The 15,520-nt window shown below is 42.5% G+C and overlaps 1 protein-coding gene across 2 annotated transcripts in view; it reads right to left on the bottom strand.

Annotated features, from left to right (window-relative positions):
- The window catches only part of LOC104008948 (MIB E3 ubiquitin protein ligase 2), a 79,660-nt gene that overhangs the window by 44,148 nt on the left and 19,992 nt on the right, over window positions 1–15,520 (bottom strand). For both annotated transcript variants that reach the window (XM_087755196.1, XM_087755187.1), the window contains exons 5-8: window positions 7,637–7,743; window positions 4,018–4,212; window positions 2,825–2,967; window positions 743–850 (exon numbers count right to left, since the gene is read on the bottom strand). In XM_087755196.1, the coding sequence (XP_087611322.1) occupies window positions 743–850; window positions 2,825–2,967; window positions 4,018–4,212; window positions 7,637–7,743 (553 nt within the window). The remainder of the gene's footprint in view (window positions 1–742; window positions 851–2,824; window positions 2,968–4,017; window positions 4,213–7,636; window positions 7,744–15,520) is intronic.

Raw genomic sequence — 15,520 nt, 5'->3', positions numbered from 1 at the left:
AAGGGAGCATGGTCAAAGCACACTTTTCAAAGCAGACTGATTCTGCCAAAACAGTCTGACACTGCATTTTCCATTTGTACTGGAGTTTTTAGCATTGTGACCTTGTTCAGGTCTTTCAGAATTTTGTAGTCTTCCAGCAGCTCCTTGTATACCTATTAGCCCTGTTTCTAATCATCCACATTTCAAGTCCTCAAACCTCTGGGGAAGGCCAGAGCTATGAGCTTTAGAAATGCAGACACAAAATTAGAAGAGCTGGATTAAAGACTCGGGTCATCCAGAAGAATCAGAGAGAAGCGAGACAAAGAAAGATGCAAAAAGGAGAATAACATGAAGACACAAGAACAAGAAAGCAAGCAAAATCAAATGGACATGATGTGGAAGAAGGTTCATCACAGATGAAAGGTAGCTGCGGAAGGATGAGCTACTGTAGGTCTACTGTTACCACTGTTATCAAAGCAGCTGAAAATTAAAAAATGGAATTTACCCTAAGAACTTACAACATTCAAAATGCAAAGGTTCATAAAACTGGACAGCCTAGTAGCCCAGCTCCCACTGTCTGCAACCATCTGTCTTAGCTCTGATGGCTTGCAGGAAATCCTGCCTAGAACTACTGCTTTTAAAATAGCAGTATATTTCTTTGGCACTTGCCTGAGACACGCTGTGTCCTAACACAGCAGGCTAAATTGACAGCTATTCCCTGCAGCACTTCTAGTTCTGGTCAAGCTCACCTATCAGTACCTACCTTAGTCAGAGCTCCAGGATGGAAAGTCCAGCGGGTTTCACTGTTGAACTGGACCCTCACGTCCCCTCTGTCCGTGATTCTGTGCACAGTCCCTGTCTGGCCAATGAACTTTTGATAGGGGGAAAAAAAAAGTAGGGGAAACCCCCTAAATAAATCACATTGCTTAATAGTGGGGAAAGCAGACATCCAAGGCATAGATGGCTAAATTACCCACCATTTCCAATTCACAGACTAACAGTGCTCCCAAACCTGCTTTAAATGAGATGCAGTCATTGTTTTTCTGCAAAAGGAGGGAAAGGCTGCTTAAGATGGCTCCTCTAAAGTGGCAGCATACTGGGGGAAGAGGGCGATAGGAATACAAAGTGTGAAAATCCTTGAAAATGCAGCACAAATTGGCCTCCTCTTTCCAAACGACAAAGGTGGGCAGAGACTACAACATTGTTCTGCAGTATAATACCAGCAAGGCATGCTCTGAGAGCAAAAAAAGGGGGCACGGCAGAGGAGACTACACAAAACAAAGCATAGTTGTGTAGTGCAGTATTCTGTATCTGTTGATTCTGGCAGGTCCTGAGCAGCTGCTAGTTTTGAAGGAGACAAAAAGTACTGATTTCTGAGATGACAGGCAGTTACTGTTTCTCTCTTTAATATCCCTCTCTACACCTGCATTCAGCAACAACAGGAATTCAGAAGTGCGGAGGTTTAACAACCTAGCAGACTATGTTAGCTACACAGCGACATTCAAAAACTATAGCTTTGGGGATGAAGGTCTTAGCTGGAATAAAAAATTCATGGCTCCACTGACAGCCACCTTAAAGTTCATGCCAGAAGACACTAAGTCCCTGCCTGCCAGGCTAAAAAAGAGACCAATGATCCGTTAATGGATTTCCACATTGAAACTGAAATGACCCAGTTTGTCTTGACATTTTAAAGTCTGATTTCAAAAAGATTGCTCACCTATAGGACAGGTTGGGCTAGGATATATATATATAACGTATCTTTATGATTTTATAGCGCTCCTTCATATACCAAGGCTTCAGACAGCTGTCTCAGAATCAGACCTGCAGGTTATTCAGTTTACAGACTCAAGTGTAGCAGGCATTTGGGTCGCTTGTGGCTATACCCTTCCTCTCCAAAAAGCTACTTTTCTAGAAGTTACTAATACAGGCTCAGAGACAGGTCTTATTCCTGTAATGGTGAGTATCAAAATGTGATTTTGTCTTGCAGTAAATCTACTGCACAACAGCAGTACTGTCTTCTTCAATATGTGAAGGTAATTTAATTTATTTTGGGCAATATCTGCAGACTATTAAAAGCCAAGAAAGTTGACTTAAGGAGAAAGAAAAAAGCACAGCCCTTTTAATTTAAATGGCAAATTTATTCATTTAGCTGTTATCATTTCATCTGAACGTAAGCCCACACTGAATGTTCACAACCCCCGGAGACTCAATTCCACGATAGCCCCCTGAGATGCTATACTGGAGTGGTAGGTGTCATTTCTATCTTTACTTCCTCTACTATCTGAGGGTTTTTTTAGACAACAGGTGACAACAGACTGATAGCTCTTCAAACTACAGACAAGACAACAGGCTAAGTTCCAAGAACATCATATGGGCTGAGAAATTTTAGCCCTAGCCAGGTATAGAGCCCGCTGTTGACAAAACACATAACTTTCATTAGTAGTAATGCACAGTACAAAAGAAGCCAAACAGGGAATGGATTCAGAACTCCAAGGAAAAGATCCACGGCTCATTTAAAAACAAACAAAACAGCCATTAGTTTCTTGCACTGGCTTCCAAGACTTTTGAGCAACTCTTTTGACTCATCATAGACTCGCAGAAATTATGCAGGGCTCCACAAGGCAATTCTCATACAACACAGATTTATCTGAGCCTAAAAATAAATCTGACGCCAGTGTCCTATCACTAAAGAATCTGTATTTGTGATTCAGTCAACGCAATATAAATACAGAAGATAACACACCACACAAAGATATTCTGGTAACTTCCTAGCCAGTCCCTACTTATGTAGTCTGAGATAGTAACTGATACATTACCGAGAGAACAGGAGCAAGCAGAAGCATACCTCAGCCATTTTAGGATTCCAGCCACCATGGCCCTCCTGCATCTCCCGCAAGATGTCAATGTCCAGCAGGCATTTCACTTTGTCCCCATGCTGGAATGGATGCCTGTCCGTGCTTTCTTTCCTCTGCAGTTCAGCTGGTTTTCCTAAAGAGAAGAACGACACCACCCACATACATGCAGGACGCAATAAAATGCTTTGTGTTTCATTTGGCTTTGTAACAAGGGTTGCAAATTAACACAGGGGTTAATTGGGGTAGAACGGTGTAGAACGCTTTTTCTGTTGTGGCATATGGCCTACACGCTCTACGGGGCAGCACTACATAGAGACATCAAGAGGATGTGTAGTGAGATGCCATACCCCTGGAAATAAGCTCCCCATCGAACCCTTTCTTTCCCTCATGCTCTTGCCAAGCTGGTCAGAGAGAGAAAAGAATGAGAAAGACCTGATTCTGCTGCTCAGAGAACTCAAGAACAGACCTCCCTGTTTTCTTTCAGGGGAGCAAAAGATAGCCCTTGCACCTCGTTAAAAAAAATACAACTAAATTACACCTTAGTAAAAAATGCTGGAAGTCCAAAAACACAAGTAGTTTCCTTGGTTTCATCAGAGTTAAGAGGAGAGGTGGATTGCAGCAAGTTGCCAATACAGACATCGCCTTTTTCCATGACTTTTTCTAATCTCCCTGCTGGGCAAGTATTTGGCATCTCCATTCTTAGAAATCTCCATTTTGTCACATTCCCCTTCAACACACTTTTGGGTCCACCAGAAAAATAGTATTTGCTCTCTAAAAGCACAGTGAACACCAGTTGGACCACTGCTTGCCTGAAGAATGAAAAACTCTGGATTAACAAAACTGACACTGGGTTGAATTCTCTGCTGACAGATGCAGGCTCTCCTGAGGGCGTTTCATGCATTTGCAGCAGCAAAAGTTGCCTTGGCAGAAGATCCCTCCTTGGGATACAGCTGTGGGCATCTGATGGTCTTACACAATCTTACCGCTGAAAGGCCAAACTACTTTACTAGCCACTCTGAAATAAAGCAGTATGTTCACACAAAGACCACTAAAACGGTACATATTGTGTGAGAACTTCATAAAACCACCTGCTGATTTTCTGTCTTCCAAGCAAAACGGCTTTAGTGCGAGGAAATGGCAGCATGAATCAGGATTTCTCAACAGAAGACTTGTCTCTACGCACCTAATTTTGGGAGATGCTCTTTGTAGTAAAAGCCACCAGATGCCTCCACAGTACATTTCAGGTCCACTTTTCCCTTGTGTCCAACTCTGTAGACATTCGTGGTACCATCAGACCACGTGACGCTGGCCACACTGCGTCCCGTCTCTACATCCCAGCCACGAATATCAACCACGCGTCCAGTTTTACCTTCACCACCTGATGGAAAAAGAGGGGGGAAGAAAGTGTCCAGCTTGCATTTTTACTGAGACCAATACACAGAAGCTCACCTGACACTGGGATGTTTACTGAGATATAATTTAATGACATTTTTATCTTAACTAAGTAAAAAACAAGGAAAAAACTAGTCAGTTCTCCAACTATTCACCACAGAGGAGCAGGCACAGAGCCAAAAGCCAATAGCTGGGGCAGACGAAATCCTGACAGAGAGGTTGCTGCCAGGAAGGATTTCTGTGGGACCCTATCTTAGGCCAGCTTTACACATTGAACAGAAGCACACAGGTCTGCTTCACTGACAGCATACTGCTGCCTGAAGCAGTGCCCTCTGGTCAAGCGTTCTTCATATACATGAATGAAGGAAATCACACCAAAAAAAATTATTTGGCAGCTCATACAACTTCCTCACAGCTTGCATGATTCACCTTCATCTGCAGAAGGCACAAGAGATCTCAGTCACCTTTTTAATTAGGGAAATTAAACTATGAGACAACTCAGTTTGACCAACTAGGAGAGAATCTCTACATGAAACGCACTGAAAGCCAGGCAGCTATTTAGTTTGGAATACAAATATGGAAAAGCTGAATTCTGTGTAGAAGCAGCCATTCCTCCTGGTGTACAGAAACACTGCCTAGCGAGGCAACGCACAGCGTCGCGGCACCACACTGTGGCAAGATAAAAACACAGCAGTGTTGTAAAATCCATCCAAGACCTTTAATCTCTCCCCTACACCGGCCAGGTGGAGGAACATCAAGTAAAGTTTGTTCTGGTACTTCTCTTCACCTGCCCAAGCAAGGAGGAGTACTACTGAAACAATCCAGAACAGGAGGATATATTTTTGGGAAGATAAATCCGGCTGGGCACATGGGACATACTCTCATCCAAGAGACGCCAGTCTATCAACACCGAACCGAGTGACAGGCAGGCAGAATTTGCAGATTCCCTACCTCACTCTGCTGCCAAGTCACTGTGTGAACCTCAGCAAGTCCCAGCACTGGTCTAGTGCTTTCCCAAATGGGGACAGCAACGTCTGTCTGTCTCCCTAGGTGGACAGTGAGCTTCTAATTGCCTGCAAAGTCTTGGAATTTACCAGCTGAAAGGAGTTAACTTCCTTATCTAACTGCATATCTATCTAAAAAGCATAATACAGACAAACCAGTGGGCTATATTGCCCGTTCTATCAATAGCAAGAACACACCTTTAGAGGGCCGGTCTGAGAACCGCAAAGTCCCAATATCTCTTGATTTTTACTGGAAGAAAAATATTTTTTAAATCCTATCTGCCTTTAAAGTCTCTCCCTAGAAATGGCAGGTAGATCCCAGTTCTGTACACAATTTATACTGCAGCCAGCTACCAGATCAGCACTCCAGATATCCACCCACATGAATATTATCCACAAAAATACAATTTAAGTTACCAAATGCATTTCTGTGATGTAACCTGCAGAGCTATGCCTAAAAAAGCCTTCCAGGTTAGAACCCAGACCCTAGCAATAGGGCAGCTAAGAGTGATTTTCATCTTCCTTTCTGCAGATAACCAAACAACTGTCCCCTCCAAAATTAATCGGGATGACAGCTCTTAGAAAAGGAGGTTACATCCAATATGCATTACTGACCAGGGGAAAGGAGAGCCTCTGGATGGTACCAATGTTCAGGTATGGGCAAACAGTGATCTTGCAGCAACACTGTGCTCCTGTGAGTATATTATTAACGTGGACAGGTTGTAGCAGATTGCTGTCCTCTCCCCGCTCTTTCAGTCTGTAAGAAACCTGGTAGGTACCGCTAGCCTCGAATTAGTGCTGACAGAAACAGCACCAGTGACAAAAAAACTTAACATTTGTCTGTTGCGGCAGGGATTTACACTGAACAGCAACAACAAAAAGTAATCTCCCCCCTCGCCCTGTTCAGATGCTTTTCTCTGGGGAGGGCACTAGCTTCCACTTCCATGGTGTTTGGACTCTGAGAAATGGTAGTAAGGAAAAATATGTACTCAATGAAAAGGTTGAAGTGACTGAAGAGCTGCCAGGGTCCACCCTGGCCACAGCAGAGAAAAAAGTTTGGTCAATTGGCAAATTTTGCAGTCAATGCTAATTTCTGCAAAGGGCTCAGGCAGCAGGAATTCTAAAAAGGCACAGGCAAAGAAAAGCAAGACCATTTGATCAGATTTCTCAACTAGCTGCTGTTGCCCTTACCAGACACATAAGACCACATGATCAATACATAAACTTACCAGGACCCTATTACAGAGTTTGCAAGGTTATTTATTACCACTACTTATAAGCTACCTCCTTAAATGGAAGTAGAGTTGATGTGTTAGTGCTACGAGGAAGCTAAGTTCAGAAGAGCACAAGGCTGTGGATGGGGCAGCTCCATCAAAGACAAGGCGGTACTCATTAGAGACCAGCTGAGTGGCTGGCCTTACGCATCTTCTCACTTGTCTTGCACATTTAACTGCTTTCAGGTCACAATCATTGTAAGCAACACAAGTCTCAGACATGTAAATGTTGATCTGATCTCAAAAGGACGGATAAGCAGTACTGAGCATAAGCTTCTTTTGCTCTCAGACTTTGCAAGTATCCATATCCTCCACTGAACCCAGAGCTGCAATAAATGGTGGATTCAACATTGGAAACCTTTGGACTTACAACTTAATAATTAAGGGAAAAAAGAAGCTGTAAATGTTACAGTGCGTACAAGGCTCTGGAATAGAAACGGACAGTAAAGTTTCCTTAACCCTGTAGAACTACAGAGAATTTGGTGTTGGTGAATTAGACACAGTCATTATACCCCAAGAGTAGCTCTAGAAAAGGCATTTTTGTCCCTTTGCATTTTCAGCCTGAAGTTACAATTCATACAGAAAGTAGAAACCAATCTCCAGCAACCAGAGCAAACAGTTCATTAACGCTCCATGTGAAACACTCCTTATAGATCTCTTCTCTTCACTGTTGTTAAAAGTGTCCAAACAAGGGTATTCCAAAGAACCCCAAAGGAAAAAGGAGCACTGTCCACAAAGTCAGACAAACCTTATTCCCACTGTGAATGGAAGCTTTTTCAGGAAAAGATGGGCCTTTATTTTCTTGTAACATGGTGTACATTTATAGTTCTATACAAGATCTTCCAGGATGGTTCCCATGACTTTTTGCCTCCATGAAATAGGAGCAGCAAAACTTCCCTCCCACACCCTGAATGAATGCATACAGTTTATGTCACAGATATGTTTGTAAACAAATACAAGAAAACAAATAATATTTAATACTCTAAAGGACAGCAACCTGCATCATCTGAACAGCTCCCCTAGAAGCTACTGCTCAGCACATGCATTTTCAACTAGCAATTTGGCAAACAGGAAGAAAAAAAAAGAAAAAAAAATTGAATTTTTTTTACAGAGCATCTCAAAAGAAGCTTACCGTCCTGGTTACCCCACTCCCAGTCAGGGCCACGGACTACTTTAGCCCCCTGGAAAGTCCCTTTTAACGTGATGCGAGTCAAATTCTGTCGAGGACTCACTAGGACTCTGGAAAAACAAAATAAGAGAACACAAATTAATTTATTGTTACTATTCACACTTTATAAAGCTCTGTTCCAACCGAGGTCTGTCATATGAGGACCAAGTGTACCACACTTACATACAGAAAAACATGGCTTGCATTGTGAAGAGAATGTAAGTGAGAAAAAACAATAAACTTTGTCTTTGATCCTAAAAGCTGGTCTCCCCAGGAAGGTCAGAATACCTGGGCACTGTTCCACTGACAGCAGAAATAAAACTAGTGAATACTACACTGGCCTAAAGAAGGCCCAAGTTTATCTTCAAACATTATCAAAAATTGTGAGATCTATGGTAAGCTTTAAAAAAGTTCTGTGTTTCTCTCAACTGTGGGATGCAGATAATTGGGAAGAGAGGCTGCTATGTGAGCGTGAGGAACAGGCACCCTTCAGTGAGAGTCTGTGCAGACAAACACATATCCGCACACAAGCGGCAGGGCTGTGCTGGGGTCTCTCTCATGTCGTTAGGCACCAGAATGGCATCTTGCTGACTCAGGAAGTTGAACATATTTAAACACAAAGATTCAAAATGATTACATTCACTCGCTCACACACAGCATGCTTAGCTGTGAAGGAAAAAACAAACAAACAAAAAAAAATCATCCTTCTTTCAGCACTTCAGGAGCCTTAGGGAAGGCTGTGTAAGGCAAAAATAAAATCCAGCAGCTCCAAAGAAAAAAATTCCCCACACACTCTATGAGATGCACAAACAACAGATTATATTAGGGTAAGGCAGCTCGCTGAGGGCCAAGTATGATTACTGTGAATGCATGCAAAGTAATACTTTTGTGAACTATTTACCAGCATTCTACAGCATGAGGTACATCTGCAAACCAAAGCCATCAAAATCTGGATTTAGCAACTTCACCCCATTGCCTACACACAGAGCAGGGGAAGCCCTGCTACAAATATCATCACGCAGTCCTAAACATCACAGCAGGAGGGCACGTTAGCTTTCCTGGCCAGCTGTGCCACTTATAATCCACATGCTTCCCAAAGGAGAACACCCAAGTCACTTAATATAGGTCTCACAGAATTAAAATATATCTTTAAAACAGAGCCTCTGGGGGGAGGTAGGGAAGAGAGGAGTAAGGAGAAAGTTAGTAACTTCTCCAGAAAGTCTGACAACACTTCAGAGGGAGAGGGAGACTGGCCTCGTATCCCATTGTTAAGTTTAAGGCAATGCTTATGGACATGACTAGGGTGTACACTGCACGAAAGCATGAATGGCTCAGGCAGTCTCCTAGCTCAAAGTCATAAGGAGTTCAGCACATTTCATAACCTAAGCTGCAGACTGCACAGCCTCATTCACTTGCTGAAAAGCAGAGCAGATTAGACCAGCAGTGTTGTGGCCAGACTGCCTCCAGGATAACGCAGACCTCTCTATCTGCCCTGCAATCTGCATCACAGCATACACACCGATCCTTCTTAAGAAAAAAGAAAAAAAAAAATACCTACGTGATAGTAAACAGGGGGTCTGATGTCCTGTTAAAGCAGCTTCCAATTCCCATAATGTTACAGCAGCTTCTCTGCTGTTTTTGTGTGTGCTGTTCCTAGTCTCTGTTCCCTAGCAGAAAGCTTTCTCATGAGATACCAAGCCACCAAAGTCCTTACGGACCTGTCTGTGTTGCTCTCCCAGGGTACAATCCACTTTTCTAGGTGACTGCAAAGGTGCCGCAACCCATAGCCGTAATCGCGCACCTCCTCCTGACAGGCTCTTGGCAACTCCCAGACCAGGCAGAGCAAAACCAAGTTCAGCAGCTGTTCCACAGGGGAAGGGGAGGGGAAGCCTACCGGGGTAGGGCTGACCTCAGAACGCTGTATTTATTTTCCATCTAATACCTAGAGAGAGAAGGTGGAGACTCAGAAGGATAAAAAGCTTATGCTTGAACTCACTGTTTACTTATCCATCAAAAGCCTAAGTCTTTTACCTTTCTTAACTTGTTAACAGATCTCCCACCTGTGCTTTACAACCTAACGTGTTTAAAAAGAGGGAGAGATTTATTTACACGTTGTTATAATCGTTGAATGTTCATTATCCAGATTGTAGCTCAAAAGGAGGAAGACGAAGACCGTTTTTTGAATGGTTGAGATTTTGGCTGTTTTAAACACCATCAAGGCTGGCAGTTGTTACGGAAGAAAAGATAATAAAAGAGGGCTAGGAAAAAGCTCAGCTAAAAAGAAACACTGATCAGCATTCATTTTATTGCACTGTGTCATGCACTGTAGACTGGCTTCAAAAACCAGCATGGATTTGTGTACTACATCTGAAACAGCTTAGCTACAACATGCTATTTTCACTGTATTTTGTTGAATGCTTTTCTAACAATTTATCAAAGATGTCTTAGTTAAGCCCTGAGACAAAGTGATAAAAATACACTTATCTCCTCCTCCAAGCCTACTCTCACAAGGGAGGGGTTTCAATGCAAAGATTCTCAGTGATAATAAAATAAAGCACCAAGCCAAGCTTAAGCGAGATGCTTAAATAGCAAAATAGCCACCATTCATTATATTCCTAGCATAATTTCCCTTTTTGTATAATCATGGAACAGCAGTCATTTCCCGTCTCAACAGCTCTCACATTAACCTGTCACCTCCAGTGAAATTTGTGGCTAGAGACCAGGAAAACAAAGCTGACCAGTTCAGAAAGCTGAGCTCCCTCAAAGAAGACAGAAGTATAAGGAACTCCAGCTCCCGTTCCACTCAAACGCTGGCGGCAGCCCACCGTCACTGCCTTCTTTCCCTGGCCTCACAAAAATTTTGACCTTGTCTTGAACCACGCTGCTGACCAGCAACACTGAAGAACGATGCGAGAACCAGATGTCCCGAGTCAATACATCTTAGGTTTTAATCTAATTCAACATGTTTTGCTCCAAATACTGGATAACAACCAAAGTTATTAGTGTGTTGCAAAAATACCCTAGGGATAAATTTAATCACTGCAATATTGCCTTTAATAACAATTTTAATTATGACAGCCAAAGTCTGCAGCTATTTCTGCCCTACAAATTCCAATGCTATTAAATTACTATAGAGTCCAGAAAACACTCGGGAGCATGTACTGTAGAGAATGAAGCTATGTCTCGCTTCAGCATGCTGGGAGCCACCCCCCTGTGGATATTCTGCCTCTGCTCAGATTTCACTGAGGTGCTTACATAGCCTCTCACATCCCCGAGAGCTATGCTCCAGACAGCTAGAAAAATAGCATCATCTTCACCGATAGAGATTTGAGACCCAAAACAACTGACTTAAGAGAAGCTTAAACAGAGACTGCTTTTAATTTGCAGTAGTGATCTGAGGCCCTGCAGAAGTCAGAGCCCCTTCATACTAGGCACAGCTAACATATTTTGCAAGACAGACTTCTCCACTGCAGAAAATTCTTAGCCGAAGAAATAAGCACAATGCACGGGACTGGAAAGCAGAAGGGATGGTCACCCTGCAAGGTAGCAGGCCATAAATATTGTGTTAATCTCTTCAGAAAGGCACAGCTGTAAACTAGAATCTCAGCTCACAGGGGGTACAAACCCACGCTCCTCCTGGGATGCAGAAAGATCTACACAGGCTACCTCAAGAAAAGCCAACACAAAGATCTTACAGAAACTACAGGTAAAACCGACCTCAATGATGCAAGAAATTCCAGATTCTCTAATCCTCCCTAGCAAAGCTTTTACTGAAGCACTTCCAGCAAAGGATAAAGGAAGGAAATTCTGACAGATGGCAGGCGGATGCCGATTGCTCAAGCATGAACCAGACTAAGACAAGGACGCTAGTAAGTGAGGGATCAGGATCACAGAAACCTATTTCAGGAACTGTCTTTACCAAGAATTTCCATTGTCAATCCTATCCTTCCTTGCCAAGGCACAGTTCTTCACAAAACCAGCTGTATGTTTGTAACTCAGACCGCAAGGTCTGTGTTGGGCTAAATGCTTGCTGCCTTTTTTAACCTCCAATGCTAACTCATATCAGACTGAGTTTTGGAAAGCCACAGTGGGCAAGATTTCAGACCAACGCTACCAAATGTGAGTTAAAATGTGTGTGTGCTCCTAAGACTCAACACTGTACTGCAGACAGAAGGTTTTCTCAACTGTGCTCTCAGAGATGCCTATACACAGCCTTTAATGGCAGAATATTGTACCGAGAACGATACAGAAGCACTGGTGAGCATAGGAAGTGAAATGTCTTGTTATCATCCGTTAAACATGGCTCTTAGTTCAAACCACAAGCTAAGGATGTTTTAGTGAAGATTTCTCTTGCTTACAGTTTTGATCATGTAATTCCAGAAAAGATAAAGATAAAATGTCACTGACATTTAATCCCTATTCCACAAGTCAAGCAAAATATTCCAAACTAAAAAAGGGCAGCCCTAGTGTGGGGATATGCCCCAGTATTCTGCAATGCACATGTTTTTTTTAAGGAAGTGGTTGGGTAGTTTATCTGGTAAATCATGGGGTTTTTTAAAAGTAAAATTATACTCATTCATTAACAAAATGAATTAATAAATAAATTCATATTAATAAATTCATTAATACTTAGCAAGCATTTTAAAAAGTTAGGAAAGAAACATCATCACATGAGTCAGATTTGATTCAAAACGTTACTCACCAAAATTTCTTAGTCTAGTGGCTTAAACTGACATTGCATAAATAACACACGTTGAAGAGGTTACTACAGTAAATAAACCTGCATCCCCTTTATTGCCTAGCAATCAAATGCCCAGCAGTTGTCACTCAGCTGCTATATTAATTCAGGCTTACAGTATAAGCAGTCACAGATGGAAGGCTGGATTATTAAAGCTGCCTTGAATGGGTCTGCATTGCACACGCATACCTAAATGACAGCATGCACTTGTTCTTGTAATGTATCCGATTTAGAAATCCAACTGGTAACTAGACTAGACAGAGCTGGTTTAAGAATTATGGCTGAAAATAACTGCAAACTCTGTGCTGACTACAGTATAAAAACACAACGTGAGAAAATATTTGTATTTCTTATGCTTGATTACACAGAACGTTTCCCTGTGTAGTTTGCTGGCTCCTCCAACTCCATTGTTCTCCAGAAAAAAAAAAATAAATAGGACTTTTGAAAATTTGTTAAGGTTGTGATTTATTGGTGAGTGAAGTCTAGAAAATAGCCTGGGTAAAATGCACCACATCCCCTACTGAAATTCAACTTAGCACCATCCCTGAGAAGGTGATGCATGCAAAATGCCATTGCTGCTTTTGCACTTGAATATAATAATACTAATATTCTGTATAAGAGGAAGATTATCTCAGACTTGATTATTTGCAGAACTCACCTGAGTGTGCCTGACTATTCCAGCCATAACATAAACCTAAGGAGTTCTGCTTCGCTATCCTGCTAACAGACATTGATTTACCTTCCAATTACTAAGCATATTTTGAGCAAATGGATACAAGATTGCAAAAAAAGATCTTCAGTGAAACTGAGCTGTCCATCCTTTTAGACAAAAGATGAGAGCCTCTCCCAAAACAGCCATAAAATTCAAACCAAACAAGACAAATAAAAAATACCAGTGATTGACAGATGTCAGGAAGAGATTACTTCAAAAGGCAAAATATTAAAAAAAGCAGTACGTCCTGCCACCAGAGGTTCAAACTCGGGTCATTTAAGACCTGAAATAGCGTTCAGGTAAGGGTGTCTTCAAAGCCTCTTTAGAAAACTGACTGGGAACCCTCTACAGTGTCTGTCTGGGCTTAAGGCCTCTTAAATCCTAGGATTAGTGAGCTGCTACAAACAGTTATGTGTTGGCCTCGCCTAGGTTTAGCTGCACAGGTGCCATGTGGTGGGTCTGGCAACAGCAGCGGTAGCAATTTGCTGCACAAGGACATCACACTGCCATCTCTGAAATTGCCCCGCTAGAGGCCTTAGCGTCCTCTGTCAAAGGATCAGCAATGGGAGCAGTTGCAAGACTGGATGCGTGGTGATGCTCTCTCACAACAGACTAAGAGTGGAGACCAGGGAGGGACTGGAGAGTCCCAGCTCTCGATCTTTGGTTAAAGAGGCAGTTGAGGTGACAGCTCCATAATACAACCTACAAGAAAGATGGGGATAGTCTTTTTAGCAAGGCCTGCTGTGACAGGACAAAGGGTAATGGTTTTAAACTAAAAGAGGGTAGATTTAGACTGAACACAGGAAAAAAATTTTCACAATGAGGGTGGTGAAACACTGGAAGGGGTTGCCCAGAGAGGTGGTAGATGCCCCGTCCTTGGAAACACTCAAGGCCAGGCTGGATGGGGCTCTGAGCAACGCGATCTGGTTGAAGATGTCCCTGCCCATTGCAGGGGGGGCGGACTGGATGGCCTGGAAAGGTCCCTTCCATCCCAAAGCGTTCTGTGATTCTATGATACAGCTGCATTCCAGGGTTCTACATTTGGTCTCACTGATTGTAAGCCAAGGACTACGAACACGATGTGTAAGTAGCCCCTCCTTCACTATGCGAAACCAAGATTATGGGATGCTGTCACATTTGGTGGGCTGTCTCTCCATCCACTCCCTTTATAAGCTTTCTGACTAATTAACACTCCAGGGGGCTCATCACAGCACTTTGCCTGGGTCTTGAAAGCAACACGCTACGTGCTCGAGGCTCATTGTAAAGAACCAAAAGATACCTGTTCCGTGCCAGAGAAAGGAGGTGAGAGAATCTTGACCTCTAAAGGAGACTCATCTTGTGTTTCATAGCCATTCAAACAACAGCGGGTAGCAACAAAACCTCAAGAAAACCCAAATCTGCACAGCAGTTACCATGTCTTTTTAAATAGACAGCTTTTTTTGGTCCTTGGGGAACTGCCAAAGGTTTTCTCTTTTATTTCATTAAGCAAAAAAATTGAGATGAGTGATCTAAGCGATAGTTCTAGTGAGTCATAAGTATGCAATTTTTGTTCTTCGAAAAGGATGCTGCATTGCCTAAGGCAATGTGTCTTTACAGCTCAGTCCTCAGTTATTCCAAAGAAATCCTCTCTGGGGCATCGTTCAAGGGTGATCTCCCACCCTGCCCCTCGTTTAACTTTTTTTTTAATCAGAACATTCCATTCTTAATGCAGCGCACTCTACAGAACACTAGACCAACAAATCATAGGATTACATTTGCATTAAAGCAAATGTGCTCCTACTTCTTCCTGCTCCTGCACTCAAGACATTTCTGAGTAAAATTGTTCCAGTTTGCCAGCTCCCTGCATGAAAGCTCTTCCATAAAACACGTATGCACTGCAGCTATCGTACAGTATTCTACCATCCAACTCAGTCAAATGACTGGAACAAAAAGCATTTCTGACAGCCTGTTTTCTCCAAAAGCTTAGTGACTTCTAAGAATCACAATATGCACCTTTCATTCATCTTTAAAATTGCAGGTTTCCACAACTGGAAGCTTCTTCATTGAAGAGTTCTAATTTCTCTCCATCCCTCAGCACGGCTACACTCAATACCTGCCACGTAGGAACAGCAGGAAAGATGTTATATTATCCAATTACAACTACTGCTGCTTCTTCCTTTCCTCCTTATTGAGGCTCCCAGAAACCATTGCCACATCTGACAGGCTCATGCTGTGTCCCTGATGTCACACACACCCCTTTTTCTTTTTTCTTAGCTACCTGCTATTAGGAAGATCGTTGCTCCCGCTAACACATAGTAATGAAAATCAGAATACTGCTACTTTAACAAAAGACTTGGTATCATAGACTCTATGATATATGTCTAGACTTCTTTTTATCAACTCAAAAAAAGTTAATTTA

The sequence above is a fragment of the Nipponia nippon genome, unplaced genomic scaffold (genome assembly GCF_047370975.1).
Source record: "Nipponia nippon isolate SJK-2023a ecotype South Korea unplaced genomic scaffold, ASM4737097v1 scaffold_19, whole genome shotgun sequence".
In the NCBI taxonomy this organism is placed as follows: domain Eukaryota; kingdom Metazoa; phylum Chordata; class Aves; order Pelecaniformes; family Threskiornithidae; genus Nipponia; species Nipponia nippon.
Note: the sequence above shows the minus strand (reverse complement) of the source record. Positions and strands in the feature narration are given on the sequence as shown.